The sequence below is a fragment of the Anomaloglossus baeobatrachus genome, chromosome 3 (genome assembly GCF_048569485.1).
Source record: "Anomaloglossus baeobatrachus isolate aAnoBae1 chromosome 3, aAnoBae1.hap1, whole genome shotgun sequence".
Classification (NCBI taxonomy): Eukaryota; Metazoa; Chordata; class Amphibia; order Anura; family Aromobatidae; genus Anomaloglossus; species Anomaloglossus baeobatrachus.
This window is the reverse complement of record NC_134355.1, coordinates 170,047,359-170,070,878: the sequence shown is the minus strand read 5'-3', so window position 1 is coordinate 170,070,878 and position 23,520 is coordinate 170,047,359. Positions and strand designations below refer to the sequence as shown.

General features: G+C 40.6%; 1 protein-coding gene across 4 annotated transcripts in view; it reads left to right on the top strand.

Annotated features, from left to right (window-relative positions):
* ADGRG6 (adhesion G protein-coupled receptor G6) overlaps positions 1 to 23,520 on the top strand; it is a 202,103-nt gene that overhangs the window by 9,938 nt on the left and 168,645 nt on the right. For all 4 annotated transcript variants that reach the window (XM_075339576.1, XM_075339575.1, XM_075339574.1 and 1 more), the window contains exon 2: positions 7,857 to 7,957. In XM_075339576.1, coding sequence (XP_075195691.1) covers positions 7,857 to 7,957 — 101 coding nt within the window. The remainder of the gene's footprint in view (positions 1 to 7,856; positions 7,958 to 23,520) is intronic.

The window sequence follows — 23,520 nt, the reverse complement described above, 5'->3', positions numbered from 1 at the left end:
CGGACTGAGAAAACAATCACAGCATGCTGCGAGAGGAATTCGATCCTGTTTCACTTGCACACCATTTAAGTCTATGGGGGCGAGAGAAACATTGCATTGCACTCGCATTACACCGGTGTAATGTGAGTGCAGTGTGGGAATCGCATCAGCCGACAACGGAGGAGATAGTGAGATAAATCCCTTCCTCTCCTCCACAGCACCGGCCCTCCTTTTCTCAGCGCTGGCCCTCCCCTCCACAGCTGTGGTCTGATCGCAGGATCGGACCACAGTCGCATGATACTTGTATAACACTCAGCTCCCGCTGTGCTGCGAGTGTGAGCCGAGTGTCATGCGAGAAACGCACAATCCCTGTGTGGCCTCAGCCTAAGATGTCACACTTGACTTTTTTAAGACATTCCACACATTATGAGCAGTGGTACAGAGGTAAATTGCCATTTAGAACAAGTTGTAGGTAAACAGTCTATCTTTTTGTGGACCAGATTAGTGGTGATTTAGATTTTGCTCTGTTATGAGTGTCTAAAGGCCCCTTTACACACTGAAACTTTCTAGCGATCCCACCAGCGATCCCAACCAGGCCGGGATCGCTACAAAGTCTCTGGTGAGCTGTCAAACAGGCAAACCTGGCCAACGACGCAACAGCGATCCGGACCTGCAGAACGACCTAGCTAGTCATTGGGGACGTTGTAAAGCAGCTTTTTCAAAGGGAAGTCGCTAACGAAGTCGCTGTAAAGTCCCCTTTACACACTAAAACTTTGCTGCACAGCGGGAAACAAAGGACCAAAGAATGGTCCTGAACGATTTGTAGCGATCACAACTTCACAGCAGGGGCCAGGTCGCTGATGTGTTTCACACACTGCAATGTCGCTGGGGAGGTCGCTATAACGTCACAAAACCGGTGACGTTACAGCGATGTCGTTTGCGATGTTGCAGTGTGTAAAGCCACCTTTACCGTACGTTTTGGTTATGTAATGATAATACTTATTGTGTAACGAGGAATATTTAAAATGCAGCTGTAATGTCAGATTACTTATAAGAATGAGGTGTACTGTGTGTATTAGAAGAATTATACTATTTGTAACAATTACATGACTGAAGCATCCATTTTTTCATTAGTATTCCCTGCTGCAGTCTCTTTCTGTAAATGTTAGTTGCCTGTTAACTGATAGTTGAAACAATGTCTTCCATACACAGTAAACAGAGAAATGAGGCATACCTGGTACCCTGAGTGTGTCGTGTCTGACTTAAACCTTTGTGGTATCTGGGATTAGAAGGTCACGGTGATTGGCAGATAATAAGTCATCTTTAAGATGAGTAGAGCTGATTTATTTTTATTTGGTGTTGAACGGGTTAAGAGTTCCTTTCTGATCCTGGTGAGATTCCATATAGCTCCAATCTCAGCTGCTCCACCTTGCTGCAACTTCCTTTCATTATTTATACTTACTCCTCACTGTCCCATGTGCCAGTTATAGTTCTTCTATGCTGACCTCTCGGAGAAGTTGTCCTTGTGGAAGCTGTGGAAATTTGTTGTTTTATTATATCTTGTTTGTCTGTCCTCAAATGTTGTCTTATTGTATTAATAAGACTTGTGTCTTGCAGTATTTTTCACTAGCCAGGGTCAGCCAGGGCCTAGGCACGTGATTGTGCACAGGGGAAAGGAATGGAGTGCAGGGTTAAGTCTCAGATGAGTGTTTAAGGGTCACTCCTTCCCCCTCTTCCCATCGTCAGAGCTCACTTTTTATCTTTTTCCTTTGTTTCTTCCCTTCATTTGAGCCATATGCTGGGCATCTCTCCACCCTGTCATGACACTGTCTCTATGTAGGACATGTTTAGAAGAAATAGCAGCATGGAGGACATTATATAGCATTAGTGAGCAGTGTAGCTGTGAATTCAGGACTAATGTGAAATAAATATGTACTATAGAAAGCGGCAACAGCTCTGTGTCAGTCTCTGTGTATATCTTTTTCACTGTGTATCTCTCCCATCCTCTCTTCTCGTCTCCATTTTTTTCAACAGAGACTTTAATAAGCAGCTGTAATCTAATTTCTCAGTGAACTGGCAGACTGTCTTGAGTGAGTGATGAGTTCATGGAAAAGTAGCATATTTCTCTGATAAGATACACAGTTGGCAAAAGTATTAGGAAACCTATACATTACACCTACAGGATATTTTTTGGCAACCTATTCTAAATTTATACGCATTGATATGGAGCTGATCCTATTTTTGCAGCTATTCCAGTTTCCTCTCTTTTGTCAAGGCTTATAACAACACTTTGGAGTTTGTGGGATTTTTTTGTCCTTGTCTTAGAAGAGCATTTGTGAGCTTAGACACTAATATTGAATGGGAGGGTCTCACTTGCAATTTAGGTTCTAGAGTATCCTAAAGGTGTTCGATGTGGTATGATCAGGGTTCTGTATGGGTCCATCATATTCTTTCACACAAGGCTCATACAACCATGCCTTTATTGCTCCTTCTTTGCATACTGGCGCACTGTAATGCTGGAACAAAATGGGACATTCCCCAACTCTTACTACAGTTGAAAGCCAGAGTTGTCCAAAATGTCTTGATATGCACAAGCATTAAGATTTCCTTTCACTGGAACTAAGAGGCTTCAGACAACCTCTGAAAAACAAACCCATAAGCTTATACCTTCTCCACCAACCTTTACATTTGGCACAATGCAGTTAGGAAGGTAACGTTCTCTTGGCATTCACTAAATATAGACTCATTCATCAGAATGCCAGACAGAAAAATGTTATTGGCAATAATCATTCTACAGAACAAATTTCACCTTCTCCAGAGTTCAGTGGGGTGGGCCTTACACCATTCTATACAACATTGAGCTTGGTGAGCTATGGATAATATACAGCTGCTCAGCTATGGAAACCCACTCAATTAAAGGGAATCTGTCAGAAGGTTTTTGCAATGTAAGCTGAAGCCATACTGCTAGGGTTAACACAGGATTCAGGGATGCCTGTCTTGTCAAGGTCCGATCTGTTGTATATTTGCTATGTTTCTTTAAGCAGCAGGACTCTTATCATTACTAGACTACTGCAGTCAAAGCATGCCTCCTCTGAGTGATGATTGATTGTTTTAAGTGAGAGAAACATAAATTATAATCTTGTTGTGATACCTTTTAATGGCTAACTAAAATAAAATAAAATTATGTTACAAAGCAAGCTTTCGAGACATCTCAGGAAACACAAATATATATACAAACAGAGCAGAGGGATGGCATAATAAAAGACATTTAATTAAACAAACACTGAGCTTAGAGAGTGAATCCTTAATTAGCTTTGATTGGCGGTGTGAAAGTTTTATTGTCCCAATATCCATGTAGGATCAGAGGTCTGCTGCCCTCACAGTCTCTGGAGCAGACCTCTCAGATGTTGTAGTGTGTCATAAGTCCTTCTGACAAGTTGAGTCCTGTGTTCAGAGTTCAACATTTTAATGAACTTGTATTCCCAGACCCTGCGATGGCTCTGTGATCTGAAGTTGCCTTTTAATATGACAACTTTCATATGGTTTATGTTGTGTCCTGAAGCACAGAAATGTTTGGCCACCGGTAAATGAGTTTTTTTTGTCTGTAATTGTGTGGGGGTGAGATCTCATCCTTGCTCTCAGTCTTTGTCCTGTTTCTCCAACATAGAGGCCCCCAATAGGACATATAGTCCATAGGATTAAATACACATCCTCAGATTGTCACTCACTGTCAATGTACAATCTTTATTAAGAGCCTGCTGTGGGCAGAGAAGGCTCTCTCAGCTCTTCTTCATGACTTAATCTAAGAGCCCTGATTGTGTTGGAAAGGCTGCACTCACTAATCTAAGTGATATATCATTGGATTCAGGATCTCTTTGCCTACATCATGCTGCTCTCAAATGAGGAAACAAAAACCTGCTGACAGATTCTCTTTAATTTTTTGTGCTGATGTTAATTCCAGAGGAGGTTTGGAATGCAGCACTTATTAACACACTTTGTGCTTCACCTCTCGGCATCCCCACTTTGCAACTGTAAGTGGTCTACCACTAAGTCTGAGTTAATTTCTCTTAGTTCTTAAATGTTTTTAATAACACTTTTCAATAATACCATTCACAGTTGATTATGAGAAATTTCCCTAATCGACTTGTTACATTGGTGGAATCCTATTAAAATACCATTCTGTAAGTCAATGAGGTTTTTATAGCAAATCCTTCACAAATGTTAGTAAAAGCAGACTGCATGGCTAGGTGCTTGATTTATATATCTAAGGCAATGGGACTGAATGAAAAATGGAAATTCATTGATTAAAAGGTGTGTCTTAAAACTTTTGTCCATATGGTGCACATTACAAATGTTCCTAACGTTGCTTGTACTGTTGTATTATGCAGAATTTGATGAAAATACAGAGAGTCACGTAATGGATGAATTTGTGATTGTGGAAATCCTAGGTCTTGTTATATATTCAGTTTGGGAATAATTAGGATGGACAGACCCTCACAGATGGTACTTCTGACATATGACTTTAATGTGACAAAAATGCTTTCCATCATGGTTGCCGTTTGTAGTTCCATAGCCTAAAGAAAGACACGTTCATAAAATTGTGACCTAAATATTTTAAAGCAAAGCAGTAACCTCAAGCATTTGTGGACAATTTTGTGTCATGTGAAAAAAATACTATTAGAGACTTTATAAGGTCAGGTGTGAAATTTCTTCAAATCATGTTATGTCATAAGGTTGTCCTAAATCATTTTACTTTTTATTTAAAGACAGACTACTACCATAATTATATCTCCCAAATCCCATTATTCTCCTTCAAATTCATTACCGCGTCCTCTGTTTACAAGAACTGTGTCCCTGCATTAGCGATTGTGAAGGCCCAATGTGGTTTCTAAAACCATTCCACTCCTTTCCCATTGTACAGTACATTAGGAAAGTGAGTACACCTTTCGCATTTTTGCAAATATTTATTATACCTTATCATGGGAAAACACTGAAGATGTGACACTTTGATGTAAAGTGGTCAGAGTACAGCTTGTATAACAGTGTAAATTTGGTGTGCCCTCTAAATAACTCAACACACAGCCATTAATGTCAAAACCGCTGGCAGCAAAAGTGAGTACACCCCTAAGTGAAAATTGCCACATTGTGCCCAATTAGATATTTTCCCTTTCTGGTGTCATGTGATTAATTAGTGTTACAACGTCTCTGGTGTGAACACCCATTCATAATGAGTCACATGACACTGGTGAGGGAAAATATCTAATTGGGCACAATTAGGCAGGTGTGTTAAATTTGGTGTTATCGCTCACACACTCTCATACTTATGACTGTCAGTTCAATATGGCTCCTTATAGCAAAGAATCCTCTGAGTATCTGAAAAAAGAACTGTTGCTCTACATAAAGATGGCTAAGGATATAAGAAGATCACTAACACCCTGAAACTTGGCTGCAGCACAGTGGCCAAGACCATACAGCAGTTTAACAAGACAGGTTCCACTCAAAACAGGGATCACCATGATTGACCAAAGAAGCTGAGTGCACGTGCTCAGTGTCATATGCAGAGGTTGTCTTTTCAAAATAGATGTTTGAGTGCTGATACTATTGCTGCAGAGGTTAAAGAGGTGTTGGTAAGCCTTTCAGTGCTCAGACCGTACACCTCACTACATCAAATTGATCTGCAAGGTTGTTGTTCCAGAAGGAAGCTCTTCTAAAGATGATGCACAAGAAAGCCCGCAGTTTGCTGAAGGCAAGCAAACTAAGGACTTGGATTGCTAGAACCATATCCTGTGGTTTGATGAAACCAAGATAGTTATTTGGTTTAGATGATGTCGAACGTGTGTGTCGGCAACCAGGTGAGCAATACAAACACAAGTGTGTCTTGCCGACAGTCAAACATGGTACTGGGCGTGTTATGACTTTGGGCTGCGTGAGTGCTGCCAGCTATTGGAAGCTACAGTTCATTCAGGGATACATGAATGCCAACAGGTACTGTGACATACTGAAGCAGAGCATGAGCCCCTCTCTAGAGAACTGGGCCACAGAGCAGTATTGCAACATGATAACAATCCCAAACACACCTCTAAGACGACGGCTGCCTTGCTGAAAAAAACCCTGAGGGTAAAGGTGCTAGACTGTCCAAGCATGTCTGCAGACCTAACCCTATTGAGAATCTGTGTGGTATCTTGAAATGGAAGGTGCAGGAGCATAGGGCCTCTAAAATTCACCGGCTCTGTGATGTTATCATGGAGGAGTGGAAGAGGATCCAGTAACTCCTATGTAGCTCTAGTGAACTCCATGTCCAAGAGAATTAAGACAGTGTTTGAAAATAATGGAGGCCACACAAAATATTGACATTTTGGACACAATTTGGCCATTTTCACTTAAGGGTGTACTGACTTTTGTTGCCAGTGGTTTAGACATTAATGGCTGTGTGTTGAGTTATTTAGAGGGCACATCAAATTTACTATTTTACATTTTATCAGTGTCATATCTTCAGTGTTGTTCCATGAAAAGATATAATGAAATATGTACAAAAATGTGAGGGGTGTACTCATTTTTGTGATATACTGTATGTGTACTCTTATGGGCTGACCTACAGTACAAACCTACAGGGCATGTGTATGGCATCAGTCTTGTCCAGCCTTACTCAACTTTAATTGAACTGCAGGATCTTATACATTACAGGCAGAGTATGAAATGGAGAAGTCTGCAAAGTCCAACTTCACTTTTCAGTGTTTCTTTCTAGAATAACTGAAAACTATTTGCATATTTTACTTCTACAATGCACAAAAACAGAAGAATAAAAAGAAAAGAATTTTGAAAACAGCCTTGGTAAACCTATCTTCCTGTTTTGTGTATGCAACCCCCTACAAAACAAGGTTAGGAATAAGAGGAGGCATAGAAAGAAAAGTTACACATGACTGAAGGTTTAGGCCATATGCGCACTAGAAAGTATTTTTTTCTTAAGGAAAATCCGGACCCTCTTAAAGAATTCCGCACCTGTGGTAAAAAAACGCACCAAAACCGCAGAGAAATCCGCATGCGGTTTTACCGCTGTTTGCCACGGATTTACGGCTGATTTGCCGCGAATTTACCGTGGATTTTCCGCAAGTTGGTCCCTGCGGATTTTTACCATTATCTATGGCAAAAACTGCAGGTACCTGCGGAAAAGAAGTGTCCTGCTCATTAATTCCACAGCGGAACATCCAAGCGCAGTGTGCGCACAGCATTTTTTAAAACCCTTAGGATGTGCTGGGGAATGACTGCAGCAATGTTAGATACATCTTCTGCAGCAAATCTGCGGCAAATCCACAACAAAATCCGCGGTAAATCCGCAGCGTGCGCACAGAACTCTTCATTGAAGCTGTTTATACAAAATGGTAAAATATTTCAAAAATTGCTTCATTTTTCTTTTTTATTCATTGGAAAAATAATTTAAAAAATTCGCTACAAAATTGCAATTATTTTTATTCCAGTAATAATACTGCTATGTCTGTGTCGGGTTTATCCATGTTATTTGTAAAAAAAAATGTATGTATGTAAACGAGACTATTTGTGTATATCACTGATCCATGACGCAGTAAGTGCATAGCATAACATATACACAGACATATTCATTATTTGTAAATACAACAGATCTTTTTCTGGTTTTATTAGATTATTTTGCTCCAGAGTGTAACTGTTGCGCGTCGCGTAGCCTTCGTAAGCAATGTATGCAATACAAATATCACTTTCAGCATCATGAATGGTATTACAGATGTGAGTGAGCGGTAGCTGTCAGAATGTTAATACTTCATAAACACTTCATTAACTAAAGAAGAGACGTCCGAATCTGGGGAGAGAAAAGTTTTATAAATGGTCCCTTTCTTGTTTCTCAGGACACCCCCCTTAAATGGAATGTGGAGTAATCACTGGAAAAGGAAGATGCAGCACATGCTCTATTTTATTGCTGTGTATATTACATGTGTCCAGCGCACTGGTAAGTTTTGTTGCTTATTTTATGTCTGAGTTGGGTTTATATACTGTATATGCTGACTATCACTGAGTTTATACACCAGCCCCGGATTACTATCGTTATGGAGAACAATAACTTGTATCAATAAGATATGTACAGAGACTATTTTATTTCTCAGTAATTTAGCTTTTTTGCATTTTTGCAGAGTGCACGCTAGTTGAAGTTTTTAATCAGAGCATTCAGTACACAGCATTGCTAATAAACTGAATGGACAAGATGACTGCAAAACTTTCTTTTGTCTAGGACAAAGATGGCCTCAGGTCTTCTTTTGTTTGACAGCATGTTATTTATGGAATCCACCCCACAAATACATCCAAATAGTATTCATAAATAAAAAAAAATACTTGGACGTCAGCAAGTGGGGTATTTTTTTTATCTATGGTAGTTTAAGTGAACCTGTCAAGTGAAATATGCACCCCAGAACCACGAGCAGTTCTGGATGCATATTACTAATCCCTGCCTAACCGTCCCTGTATACACTAGCATAGATAATGAGATCTTTAGAAAAAGTATTTCCAAAGATTCTTTATAATATGTTAATGAGGCCAGCATCTAGTCATGAGGGTGTTACTTCCCCCGACTAGTCCGTCCTCTTAGAATGGTAGTACCCCCACAGGGGCATGCTAGCATGTTATTCAATGCTGGAGACAGGTGTACCTGTGTCCGATGTGAACGCTTATCTGAATGCCCTTCACATCTAGTCATGCGCACTAGACCTCTCTGAAGCTGGGACGTGTACACCCGGTTTCATACTGTGCATGACCAGAAGAGCAGGGCATTCAACTCAGCGTTCACCACGAACACAGGTACTACTCATGGTTCTGGGTACATATTGCACCTGACAGGTTCCCTTTAATGGTCAGCTCAGATGTTTAGGTTTTTAAATCCAAGAAAGGGAAGTTTGTAAAATGAGCAGCTGCTTGAGTGACAGTTGCACTGGAGCAGATCATATATTCATAGTTATCCCCTCCCCCTGGTAGAATTAGCATAATCATTATACAAACAACTCACTTTGTCTAGCAGGACCTGTGGTGAATTCATACCCATGTGACCAGAAGGGGCGGGGCCTCAGCCACCAAAGCTGGATATCAGGTCACATGGCTATGACCTCACCACAGGTCCTGCTAGACAAAGTGGGTCATTTGTATTATACTTATGTTAATTCTAACAGGGGGAGGGGATAACTCTGAATATATGATCTGGTCCAGTGCAGCTGTCACTCAAGAAGCTGCTGATTTTACAAACTTCACTTTCTTTGATTTCAAAACCTATACATCCGAGCTGACCACTACAGGTATGTATAGAATGAGCCTGATAGTGACAGTATAGCACTGGCTTTAGGTTATATGCAAAAATCCTGGTGATTGGTTCCCTTTAAGGCTGAGTTTATGAAAGAAGCAGAGCTGGGTTTGTTATGCACATGTAATATTGTGTACTATTGAGTACACAGCAAACACATGACATCTTCTATTTGTATACAGATACAACTGCTTTAGAGATTTGTTTATCTTAATGAGTAAAGGAGGTTTCCTACTAGAGCCATTGATATGACTATTATATTAATAGTAAGGGTGATCGAAATCTCACAGATTGGAATATAACCAGTAGGATCTCCAGCTCCTAGAATAAAGATTATTGCCCACATGCTAAAAACATACTTAAAGGGAAACTGTCACCAGATTTGTCCCCTATAAGCTACAGCCACCACCAGTGAACTATTATATACAGCATTCTAGAATACTGCATATAAGAGCCCAGGCCAATCTGTATAATGTAAAAACAGCTTTTATTATACTCACCTGCAGGGCGGTCTGATCCGATGGGTGTTGCTGCTCTTTGGTTTGTCGCATCCTCTCTGCGGCGATCGCCATCCTCCTTCTACCCAGCCTAGTGTGGATGATGCATCCTACATCATCCACACAGTCTGGCATTGCAGTCCTGCGCAGTTGCACTTTGATCTGCCCTGCTAAAACATGCACACAGGCATGAACACATCAGCTCTGAGATCTCTGTGACTAAGGGCGACATGTTCGCTGGAAACGCGTCAGAGCTGATGCCTGTGCGTGTGTTTTAATGGATATTCAATAACGAAACCATTGGATTTTATAAAAGCGGAGTATCCTGATCTTCAAATTTCTAATGTTTTTTTGCTAACGCAGTACTGCTGGACAGCAGTGGAAGAGGGATCCACAATCTCATAATTACTTATCTTATACCATAATCATTGTTATGAGTTCATATAATTTTTCATGTTTTAATTACTCTGTGGCCTGACAACTTTATTGCCAACTTGACCTCTTGGCACATACCTGGTTTTCTGACCATCCTCTGCCAACTCTGCCACAGTCAGCAGCCACTCCATGTATTCAACTGAGAAGCCTATACTAAGTCCAGATCTCTGCTAAAGGGTGAAGGTCAGGTTTCCCGTGGTTAGTGCAAAACATTTTGGGTGAAGCCCTTTTAAGTGCTGTTAGCCATCAATTGACAGAGCACTATTACAGATTATGATGTGTTCAGCTAACGATCTAATGTCAGTGATGGCCCCCCGACTCTTGCCCGACAGATAACTATGAGTAACAGAGGGATCTGGCCTGTTGAATTTCAATAATTGATCCTTTATTCACTCAAAGATAAATTACTTCCAGAAAGGTAACGGCTAAATCCCAGTGGCCAGAGGGACCTCTGATGCTGTCTTACCCATGAGACCCATTCTTTAAAGCACATGTTGGCATGTAGTTGATTATAATAGAAGCGGGGGTCTGGGGGTAAGACCCCCAGATGGGGGCGGTGCAGGGGGCGAAGCCCCCCTTGCATCAGTATGGTGGACGGGAGGAAACATCAGCATGCCCACTGAATAAGCCGTCTTGCCCACTAACCAAGCCAGTCACATCCACAGGTCCTTCTGTCCACTGGAATTTAGCCACAACCCTTCCAGAAGAGTATGGCAGAGGCTCAACACTGGAGTGTTCAGCCACACATAGCGTTCTGGTGTATGGAAGAGTCAGAAAATATAGCTGTCAGCGACCATCTCCTGTGTATGGGGGCTAATGTTTACGTTAGTCCCAGACAAGTGATTGACTGGCACTAACATATTGATTAGCTATCCATATCAAGAGAATGGAAGATAGACTGAAGTACTTGACAGTAGCCACTAAACAAGGTACAGAGCTGCAATGTTCTGCTCCATATATTCTTTACATCTGGTCACTATAGGTTCAAAGGTTAGCTCATCATGAGGCCTTGACCAATCTCTTACTGATGATCTATCCTATCCAAAAGACATCAGTATCTTATTCCCAGACATCTCCTTTAACTGGATTCCTATTAAATTGACTGCAATGTATGTGTACTCCAGTGAGAGCACAAATTGTTGTGAATGGTTTTAATCCATACACAGATTTTCTTGGCATTGCTGAAAATAATAAAATTAAATGATCGACTATAGCGTTGTTTCTCCATTCGTGACTTACTGCTTTGCATGAAATTGCAATGTAGCCTCAATCATGTGAATTATTTTCTCACGTTTTGTATAGTAGAAATACGGTTAAAATTCAGTCCCCAAAAGCTGATCTCACAGACTGCCAGTGAGAGTGAACTAGGGATTGGTTACATGATACATCATGTTTACATACATGTTACATTTACATTTACATAATTATTTACAGTCACTGCATTTCCTGATAATAAGCCAATTTCTGGGAAATGATTATCTCTTTTCCTGGTTTGTAGAACCATTTTAAGAATGACCAACATATAAAGTATGTGCTTAACATTTTGCAATACAAGGTTCCTATATTTTAATCCAACCACAAGAACATTTGCGGATTTTGCATTGGTGGATTCTGGTTTAACCCCTTCACGACCTTGGACGGATCTATCCGTCATAGATCGTGTCCCGTTAAGCCCCGCCCCCTGCCGCGGGCAGGCGGCGTGGATCGGCACACATTTTCAACAGCTGACATGTGTGCCTGCTAGCCGCGGGTGGAATCGCTTCCACCCGCGGCCATTAACCCCTTAAATCTTGCTGCCAAAGTCTGGCAGCAAGATTTAAATGCGCGCGGCCATGTTTGTTACTTACCGCCGCCCCCACCGGAAGTCACGTGTGTTATCACGTGACTATCGGTGGTTGCCATCGTAGCACAGGGTCATGTGATGACGCCTGCTGCTATGATCTTTCACTTTCATTTTCCCTCGGCCGAGAGCAGAGGGAAAACCAAAGTAAGTGAATCTGCTGATTACAGCGGTATTGCTGTGATCAGCAGATAGCGATCAGCGATCGGATTGCTGATTGCTATAGCCCCCTAGGGGGACTAGTAAAATAAAAAAAAAAAGTAAAAAAAAAGTTTTAAAAAATAAAAAAAAAAAAAAAAAAAACCTAAAAGTTCAAATCACCCCCCTTTCCCCCCATTGAAAATTAAAGGGTTAAAAAATAAATAAATATACACATATTTGGTATCGCCGCGTTCAGAAATGCCCGATCTATCAAAATATAAAATCAATTATTCTGATTGGTAAACGGCGTAGTGGCAAAAAAATTCCAAACGCCAAAATTACGTTTTTTGGTCGCCGCAAGTTTTGCGCAAAATGCAATAACAGGCGATCAAAACGTAGCATCTGCGCAAAAATGGTACCATTATAAACGTCAGCTCGAGACGCAAAAAATAAGCCATCACTGAGCCATAGATCCCAAAAAATAAGAACTCTACGTGTTTCGGAAAATGGCGCAAAACGTGCGCCACTTTTATTGGACAAACTTGTGAATTTTTTTTAACCCCTTAGATACAAGTAAACCTATACATGTTTGGTGTCTACAAACTCGCACCGACCTGAGGCATCACACCCAGACATCAGTTTTACCATATAGTGAACACCGTGAATAAAATATCCCAAAAACTATTGTACGATCCCACTTTTTTTGCAATTTTTCCGCACTTGGAATTTTTTTGCCGTTTTCCAGTACACTATATGGTAAAACTTATGATTTCATTTAAAAGTACAACTCGTCCCGCAAAAAACAAGCCCTCATATGGCAAGATTGACGGAATAATAAAAAAGTTACGGCTCTTGGAAGAAAAGGAGCAAAAAACAAAAACGCAAAAACGGAAAGTGCCCGGGGGCTGAAGGGGTTAAAGGAGCAAAGCCGAACTGTAAATATCAGGTTTCATCCTGACAGCAGTTGTCCTGATCTCAAATTTAAACACAAACTTTAAAAAAAAGTCAGTGTCTGACTTTAGGTGCTGTTCGATCGAGCTTCACTGTGCTCGAGTACACTTGGTGCTCGGGTACGCTCGGTGCGAAGCCCAGTGAGGGACACTTGCAGTCTCTGAAACCCTCTCACTAAGGGTAAAAACAACATTTTCAGATGCTGAGACTACATAAAAAATGAACCCCACCATCTATCACTTCTGATTATGGCTATTATGTGGGTGAAGAGGCGGACTGCCCAAACATCGGCTTATATGGGGTTCAGGCTCCAGGATAAGGTCAAGTCCCGGTCCTGAATTGAACTTTTAACTAAAGTCTGGCTGAACCCAGTGAACCCGAACTTCCACAGGTCCAGTACTCTCTATTCTGGTTTCTTCTATTTTCTCAAGCCTTGCTGAAAGATAAAAGCTTTTTCTAAGTTTGTCCAAAGCTAGGCTAAAACCACAGTATAAAAAAATCGGTTCGATTTTAATCCAGAAAAGTGGGGCAATTTTTCTCCCTTGTCATCCGTGTCCAATCCGTTTCTTGACATCAACATTTATCAATCATTTACATAGTTTGCGATGTTACAAAATTGCAGAGTATCACTACAAATCAGATGCTATACATCCAATTTCTTTTCTTGCACCCATAAACTTGAATGGGTGAGTCGCATCCAATTTCCGAGTCAAACTGCAGATTATGTCAGTGAAAAAAATCGGGCATCAGCACTGCCTCATTGAGTAACATTGGTCCAAGTCCTATCCAATAAAAAAATCTGACAGCACTCGTCTGATTTATACAGTTGTCTGAATGAGCCCCTAGACAGGGAAATGTAATTGGAGGCAGTGAGCTATATCTATAAATGGCTTCTTTACACAGCGTGATAGAATTAATACTATATTTGCATATATGTTCTAACGCACGTAGTTTGATGTAATTGTGACATAGAAGGATGCAGCAAAGTAAACAATCCAGGTTCCCTCTCAGCCACTGTTTGGCAGGATTTTACAGAAGGTGCTAGGACTGTAGTTCTCAATATATATATATATTATTGCTAGATAATAAAAGATCAGTTCTCTTTTTAAATAATTACTTTTTGCTCCACACTCCTCAAATTGAAGAACCATTGCCGTAGAATAATCTTAATGCTTTACTGAACGCTTATACATACATTAAGTCTAGATGACTATAAAACAAATAATAAAGGTTTAGAGAATTATGAGATATTCCGAAGCTTCCGACAGCTACTTTACAATGTGTGACTGGAGACAAAAGAAAGTTTTCGAATTCTCATGGAAACACACCACAACAGAATATATGACATAAAAGTAGACCCCAGGGAGGAGGAAATCCTGTCTTTGATAGCTTACATTCAGGAATTAAAAGGACTTCCAGATCCCTGGTTACTTTCACCTTAGATAAAGTATATCTCAAGTCAGTTACATATCGGCTATAACTTTGAATTGTTTGTTAACGGATATGATTGACACATTACCAGAGATTCTGGCATTGACTGAGAACTGGACATCAGCTTTTAAATAGCGGGGTGTGACAATAGGAAGGGGAACATTCCAGTGACCAAACCAAATATGAAGAGAAGGTTGTTGGAATGTCGGAGATAGGAGTAGACCAAGCTGCTCCCGACCTACTAGTCACTAGTGAGCAAATTCAGCCAATTCTAAATATCTGGAATGTCTGGTCAAAAAGTAAATAGTTACTTCATCGCTTTGTAATTGTTTATTTCTAAGCTTTTTTCCTACACAACAAAAAGTATCTTTTGTACCCTGAGCCCAATTTATTTTTAAACAATAATGCATCACCCAAAAGCTAATATACACCTATTATACAATATATATTATCAGTTGTCAGGTGCACATAAGTAATATCTATTCACAATAGCTATGTTATTTTTACAGGCAGGTTGAAAAGATTTGTCAGGGATCTTAGTTCTAATCATCATGAATACCCTATTGAAATCCTACCTGTGGGATATGAAGAATAAATCTATATATGAAAATAAATAAACCAATGAAGAACATAGAATACTGCTGATTTTTAAAGGGAACCTGTCACTTCCTTTTTCGATATTAAACTGCCTCCAATGTCTTGTTAGTAATGGATGTAATGTGCATCACTAACCTGGTCTTGTCAAATGTTCCCCGTATTTAGCTTAAACAACCCCACTTTGTATGATCAGGAGAATGCATTAGATAGCTTTTGTTTCAGTCACAGGGGTGGCCCTTTCCTCCGGTTCAGTTATGGTGAGTCCGGCTTCATCTTCAAATTATGCATCTTCCCTGCATTGCGATAATTCCTATGACTGGCCCGACGTCACGGCAATCTCCTAGTGAATCCCGCGCTTGCGCACTGCCTCTCAGCTGCCCGGGCATACACACTGCACTTCCATCCAGGATAGCACCTGTTCCCCTGTGTCACTGTGTTCCCCACTGTACTCACGTTTTTAACGGATCCCAATAAATTTCTAAGTTTTATATTTATATCTCCGTCTTGATGCTGGATTTTTTCTCTTGCTGATGAATGTTCCTCCCGCCCAGGCCAGGGCGTCTCTGTGCATTGGTGGTGGTATCCTGGAGTGAAGAGGGGTGAGCTGAATATCTTCTCTTTTTCCAAACTGACTGTGACTAAACTGAAGGCAAGCGCCACCCCTATGACTGAAACAAAAGGTATCTAATGCATTAATCTGAAAATAAAAAGTATTTTTTAAAATATATACAGAGAATGTTTGAGTGATGCATATTGCATCACTAACAAGACATTGGGGGCAGTTTAATATTGAAAAAGTATGTGACAGGTTCCCTTTAAGTTAAGCCCCAAAAGTCCTTTAGCTGGTTAGTTAGACAAAGTTCGGTTTAAAGCAGATCTGTGAACTTCACCATACAAATTGTATACGTAAAAGGTAAATGAATCTTTTAGATCTGATGAAGTTGTAATCATAAAATGCTCATTTTTAATATCAGGAGAAAAACCTGACAGATTCACTTTTATTGTGTGCAAGGGTGGAGTGCAAATATTGAAGGGAACCTGTCACATGTAAAAGCCCAATTAACCTGCAGATATTGGGTTAATCTGCAGGTGTATAGTGTTTGAAACCTACTTGGTGCATGTACTGTCGGGAGTAAATTAACTTTAATCCTCTTAGCAGCATTTGGGTTTCAGTCATGGAGGCAGCGCCGGCGCGGGTTCAGTCACCGTTTTGTGTATGGAAAATGGTGGCTGTGGTCACAACTCACACCCCCTGCACTGGCTGACAGCCGCTCTGCATTGGAGGAGGTTGTCAGTCTGTGTGGAGGGCACAGTTACAGCCGCTGCTCTCTATACTCAAATCAGCGACTGAACCCGCAGTGGCGCCGTCCCCGTGACTGAAACCATAACACTGCAGGGAGGGATGAAGTTAATTCAGTCACTTGCATTTTTTCATTGTGTTTTGTATCTCTGATTCTCTTGGTCATCATGTGAACAAGATTCATACCCATAACGATCATAACGCTACACAAGAAAGTTAAGAAATAGTTTATAAGTTGGTTTCTTTACAGACAATAGTAACAGATACCTTTTGATATAGGATAATTTAATAATTCAATGATGCAATTTGCCAAAGAAATTTTTCCACCTTCTATTTCTGGAAAGGAAGCTTGAAGAGATGAGCTAATCTGACAAATTTAGTTTGTCAAGGAAATTTAATTTGCATCAAATTCACTCATTTCCATCCAATTGTGTCTCATTATGCTTTGGGGTCTCTCCAGACCCAAGAGCATGATAAAAATAGAGTGATAAAAAATACTCACCTCTCACCAACTCTCACTTTGTTCAGACAGCTCCTTGCTCACGTCTTCTGGTGCAGTTTTCATTCAAAGGCTACCTGGTCTTTGGCTTTGGTGACACCCACTAGACCTGATACATGTCATGATCTTGTGTGACACCTAGGCTGCCTAGAGGCCTAGTAGTACCTGAGGTGCTAAAGACCAGGCAGGACTCATTGCATGAAAAAGACTGGAAGCCATTGAATGAAAAATGGTCAACAATGCGGGGAGCTCTGCAACAAGATGAGAGTGCGGGAGAGGTAAGTATTCACTTTTAAAGGGTTTTATTTATTTATTTATTTTTTTTAGAACTCAGCCTTTTAAAATCCAGCTATACATGATTGCTGGACGCTCTCTTGATATGATTAATTAATAAGGAATTAATTAAATTAATAATTAATATATCTTAATAATAATGATCTTAATCATTAAGGTTTTAATTTGCCTTGAATTGATTCGCTCATCTTTTGAAGCCATTAGCAACTTGCTCTACAGGAATTTAAATGGTACAAAAGAAGCCAGAGATAGGAGTGGTATTCAGAACACAAACACAGACTACCATGCCCACACCCAAGGCACATAGAAAAGCAGCACATCAAGTGTCATAGGAGTGTAAAGTGATCTACCAGCATTAGAAAATATCTCATTACATCAATACCTGGAGTGTAGAAGTATTAGTCTAAGGGCACTATCAGGCCAATAACATAGATGACGATCACATCGCAATGCTGGTCTGGCCGGCGGCTCTTCTGACTTGAGATACATAGAAATATTTGAGACTGTCACACTCGGGTCAGGAGATCCGCCGACCTGTCCAGACATTGCGATGTGATCGTCGTCCAAGTAAGGCTATGTGCGCACACTGCGTTTTTTTGACGCTGTGTTTTTGTGCTGTTTTGGCCGGAAAAAACGCATCCGCGGCAAAAACGCACCAGTAAAAAATGCATGCATTTTTACCGCGTTTCGGTACGTTTTTGGCAGCGTTTTGCTGCGTTTTTTGATCACTGCAGTTTGCTGCGATTTCCAATGCATTACATGGGGGAAAAGTAATAGACTTTGCTGGGGAAGCAAAGTCCTGCAGTTTTGAACACTAAAACGCACCCGAAAAACGCGCAAAACACCGCGAAAAACACTCAGTGTGCATATAGCCTTATACAGTAGTCTGATTGCGGCCTAACACTTCTCCTTGGCAGTTTTTTCAGCAAAATCCACTGCAACCATATGTTTGCTAGAAGGCACTACAAGTATTATATTATTTTAGGCTTTTTTGACATTTATCTCTTTTTAACCATTTTTTTGTAAAACAAAACGTAGTGTGAAAGAAATCTTAAGAAGATACGGATAAACTAATATGGTATATATTATACTGGGAAAATACCCGCGGCTTCGCTTGCGGAAAATAAGTTAAATTGTTGATTATTCTTGCTAAGGTTAGAATTTGAGTTTCACCCTGAAGTTGACATCTTCAGCATTAAAAGTTTTTTCAACTCTTTTTGTTAGTTTGTCTTTAACAGTTGTTTATTTTTACAGATATGTTGCAATACAGAGGCAAACAAAAAACAGTCCTTGGTTTTATGACCGTTGTCACCTCACACTGATCAGGGATCTAATAGGTTAATCTATATATATGAGAGCGGGAAATGTGTGTCCTGAAGGATCTAAATTATGAAAACTGCCTCACAGTCAGACGGTTATAGTTGTCCATACCAACCAATCAGAGCTCAGCTTTCACTTTACCTCAGCAGCTTCATCCTGAAAACTGCACTCTGGTTGCTATAGGCAACCAGGAGGAACTTCCTGTGCGGCAATTTTTATAAATGAAGTTCCAGTTGCTTCTGCAGTGGCAATAGGCAACCAGAACGATCTTATTGTGCTTAATTCTGATAAATGGGGGCCTAGTTATTTCTGCACTGGTTGTTGACAGCCATGGCTATAATCACAGACTTTAGAGCGACTTATTAAGTTGCCCCAACTTAGTGTCTATATGGTTGCTGCCCCTTTAAGAGTGACTGTTTTGGCACCGTGGCTTTAATTCTTTAAGACCCTTTGGGCAGAAACTGTGTCAGTAGCTTCAATGCTGAAAGTTGCATGCTAATTGCTATAGGCAACCAGAATATTTTTACTGTGAGGTAATAACTAAAATAATGGAGAGTGCAAATAGGGTCTTATCTGGTTAAAAGGTGAGGTACAGACTGAAAAAGCACTCCCCTGGCAGGGTTGGGAAAGGCACAACCCCTCTGTAAGACTGAAGAGATAATGGCGGCTGCCGCAGTACCCACATGGAAATTCTTATGATAGTTAAAATAAAAAGGTATGAAACCGCGCTGCCACCAGATGAATTAATGTTGAGTTTATTTGTTACAGATCGACGTGTTTCATATATGTTCTATTTTTTGGTCCTGATAAAGGGGACGTAGCTCCCAGAAACAAGTCGACCTGTAACATATAAACTCAACATTAATTCATCTGGTGGCAGCGCGGTTTTATACCCTTTTATTTTAACTATCATAAGTACTGTGAGGTAATAATCATAAATGAGGCCCCAGTTATTTCTGCAGTGGCTGTAGGCAACCAGACTGATCTTACTATGAGGCATGAGACCCCGTTTACTTGTGCACTGGTTGTTGACAGCTGTAGCTATAGTTACAGACTTTAGAGCGAGTTATCAGGTTGCCCCACCTTATGACTGTATGGTTGCTGCCCCTTTAACAGCGACTCCGGGCGCCATTGCTTTAATTCTTTAAGACCCTCTGGGGAAAAACTGTGGTTTTGTATTCAACATATAGACACCCGTTTACTCGTTTATTTCTTATAGAGCCTACATTCGGAGTGCCAAATCTCATGAAGGGGGGAGTATTCTTAGTTGGGTATATATATATATATATATATATATATATATATGTATATATATATATATATATATATATATATATACATATATTAATTAGAATGTGTTAATACTTTATGGAAATACCGGACTTTTCTGCAGTTTACTGTAATACCCATCCGGTTTGGTTGCTTCACAAACCATTAACTGTAAGAATAACCTCTATGTCTTTTGCAATTTGATGTTGCATTGATATAGTACATGTCCAAATTTCTATCCGTAGCCGCACAAGTACATACACGTTACTGGCTGGTGGCTGTTGGTTTAACAGTCCATGTGAATGCCAGAAATAAAGTTTGCGCTGATGTTTTGCCACACCTGTTTCAGAAGTCATTCAATACTTAATAGCTCTGAGTATTCACAATTTGAACTGAACTGACATCAAGCCTTCCAAGCAAACAATAGAAGATTCTCAGTACAGTCTGCAGGAAACTAGTAGAACGTCTTACTGGATTCACCTGTCTTTGTTATGACATGTCACTAACTTGTTCCTGGTTCCTTATTTTTGGTTTAAAGAGGATTTGTCATCTTCCTTGACACGTCTGCTTCTGTCTGTCTCTGTAAAAAAAGTCAATTTTTATTCATAATGTCATTTATCATTAGATTTTGTAGAGTCTGACACAGTAGTACCTGATTTCCATTCTATTTATGCATCTACAGGTAAAATAACAGCAGATATGTCAGGAGTTCTGACAGATCCTCTTTAAAGGGAACCGGTCACCAGATTTATCCCGTGTAAGCTGCGTCCACCACCAGTGATCCCTTATATACAGCATTCCAGAATACTGTATATAAGTGCCCAGGCCGCACTGTATAATGTAAAAAAGAGCTTTTATTATACTCACCTATGTGGTGGTCCATTCCGATAGGTGTCGCTGGTCTTGATCCGGTGTCTCTTCTCTGCCTGTGATCGCTGTAGTCTTTCCCTGCTTCATGTGGATGACGCGTCCTATGTCATCCACATAGAGTCCTCCATTGCACACGCACACTTCTCTATTTCCTGCTGAGGGCAGAGCAAAATACTTTAATGTGCAGGTGCGGAGAAAGGTCACACCCTTACATGCACATTGCAATACTTCACTCTGCCGTCAGCAAGGCAGAGAGCAGTGCGCATGCGCAGGAGTGGAATGGAGACCTTTATGTGGATGACATAGGTGCGTCTTCCACATAGATCAGGGAAAGAGTACGGTAATTACAGGCAGAGAGGAGGTGCCGAGTCAAGATCGGTGATGCCCACCAGACCGCTCCATAGGGGAGTGTATTAAAGGTCTTTTTTATGTACAGAGCAGCCTGGGTTCTTATATACGGTTTTCTAGAATGCTGTATATAAACACTTACTAGTGGTGGCCACAGCTTATAGGAGACAAACCTGGTGACAGGTTCCCTTTAAAGGGGATGTAAACTACAGAACAACCTGTTATTAATGGAACCAGGGAGGTAAAAAAGAAATATTACTACTCGCTTTGGACTGGTATCACTCCTCTGTACTTAGCCTTGCTTCCCAGCATCTGTCCGAGGGTAATAAACTGCTGAGAGAGGTGTCTGGCAGTGGCTTATGAAGGTACATGTATATCAGCCAGAGAACTGGACCTGTTTGGTGAATGACTGCCGGTAGGTAAAGCATGGCCGGCTACAAATATGGTGTATAGGACAATGCTGCACAACAACATAATAGGGAGTCATTAGAATGTGTCAGCATTACAGCACAGCCTCACTATAAAAGACATTACCGTAGATGCTTTTACTGTATTTGTTAATGATTGTTTAGTCTTTGCTAAAATATCAGTGTTTTTAGTCATTCGTAACATGAATTCACTTTTACAGTCTGTCTTCTAAACTTCCCTAAAATTCCACTCATAGGTAAATATTTTTCACAGTATTTTAGTTACACAGTATTATCTGGCATTCTCCGGAATAGCACATAATGTAACAAAAAGTAACATTTCTTCCATTTGGCAAATCAATGTGGCTTTTATCATTTGTTTACTTGGTGTTAATCAGTTTCAATTTGATGTAATCGTATATTAACCTCAGCGAAAAGTTGAAACATTATCCTCTTCAGGTTTGATGGCCGTGAATATGCGATACATGTTATAACATTACATCTATTTTCAAGCCGGTGCACCTTTCTGCTTATATTGTTAGTGAGGACAATAGTGCTTGTACAAAAGGCTGCATTTTGCTGTTGTGACTCACTTGTCAAAGCAAATGTCACATCATTATAAATAAAATAAAGTATTGATTAGTTAGTTACACTGTAACTTTATTTTTGTGACTGTTTACAATTCCCATGTTTCATTTTCAGCATGGTTACTGTGCAATGTAGAGGGACGATCTGGAAGACACAAGAGTAGAACTTCTGCTCCTGTGGAAGAACCAGCAGTGAGCAGAATAAAGCTACAGACATGGTGCTCAGCTTAATAGGGGAAGTTACTCAAAATATATACAAAGTAGATGGAAAATGCGGCACTTACCAGCTTCATTTTCAGCCAGAATTAGAACCGCTATACAAGAGGCTGTGGGCAATGTGTCAGGCGACAACTGTGTGGTGTGGTGTAACACCTCTACTGTTGAAGATGTGGAAATAATAATTAACACTTTGACTACGGCATTTTGAATTAACCCCTTCAGCCCCCGGGCATTTTGCATTTTTCTGGGGTTTTTTTTCCCTCTCTTTCATCCGAGACACGTAACTTTTTTATTGTTCCATCAATCTTGCCATATAAGGGCTTGTTTTTTGTGGGACGAGTTGTAGTGTTAAATGGAACCATAAGTTTTACCATATAGTGTATTGGAAAACAGCAGAAAAATTCCAAGTGCAGAAAAATTGCAAAAAAAAGTGAGATCGCACAATAGTTTTTAGGATATTTTATTCACCGTGTTCACTATACAGTACAACTGATGTATTCTTGTGATGCCTGAGGTCGGTGTGAGTTTGTAGACACCAAACATGAATAGGTTTACTTGTATCTAAGGGGTTAAAAAAAATTCACAAGCTTGTCCAAAAAAAGTGGCGTACGTTTTGCGCCATTTTCCGAAACCCATAGCGTTCTCATTTTTTTTGATCTATGGGTCAGTGATGGCTTATTTTTTGTGTCTTGAGCTGACGTTTTTACCTGTACCATTTTTGCGCTCATGCTACGTAGAGTTGAGCGGGATGGCAATAAGCCGGGGCTGGCGGGTTGTTAACAGACTTAAAAATAAGTCCGATCTGCTCCGGAATCCGGTGCCCATATAAGTCAATGGGGACTGGAATCCGGAGGGTTAAAACGTTTGTGGAGGGGCTAGGGGGCTAGCAGCGAATGCGGCATACTCACCCAGGCACTGTCATGGCTGTACACTCCTTCCGGGTCACATTGTTACCTTCCGAAGCCGACAATTCAATATTCATGGTTTTCCCCGCCCACCGGCGTGTGTTGGTTGCAGCTAGACACGCCCCCATCCTGAGCGGCAGTGTGTCAGCTAACTGCAACCAATCACAGGCGCCAGGACGGCCGGTGGGCGGGGAAAGCAGTGCACTGTCGGTCACGGTGGTAAACACACTCGGCAGCACCGTTATAGCGCTTGGCTGCAGCCCCAGCCGTCGCGCAGTATCTGTGATGTTTATTCAGTGCCCGGAGTCACACGTGCGA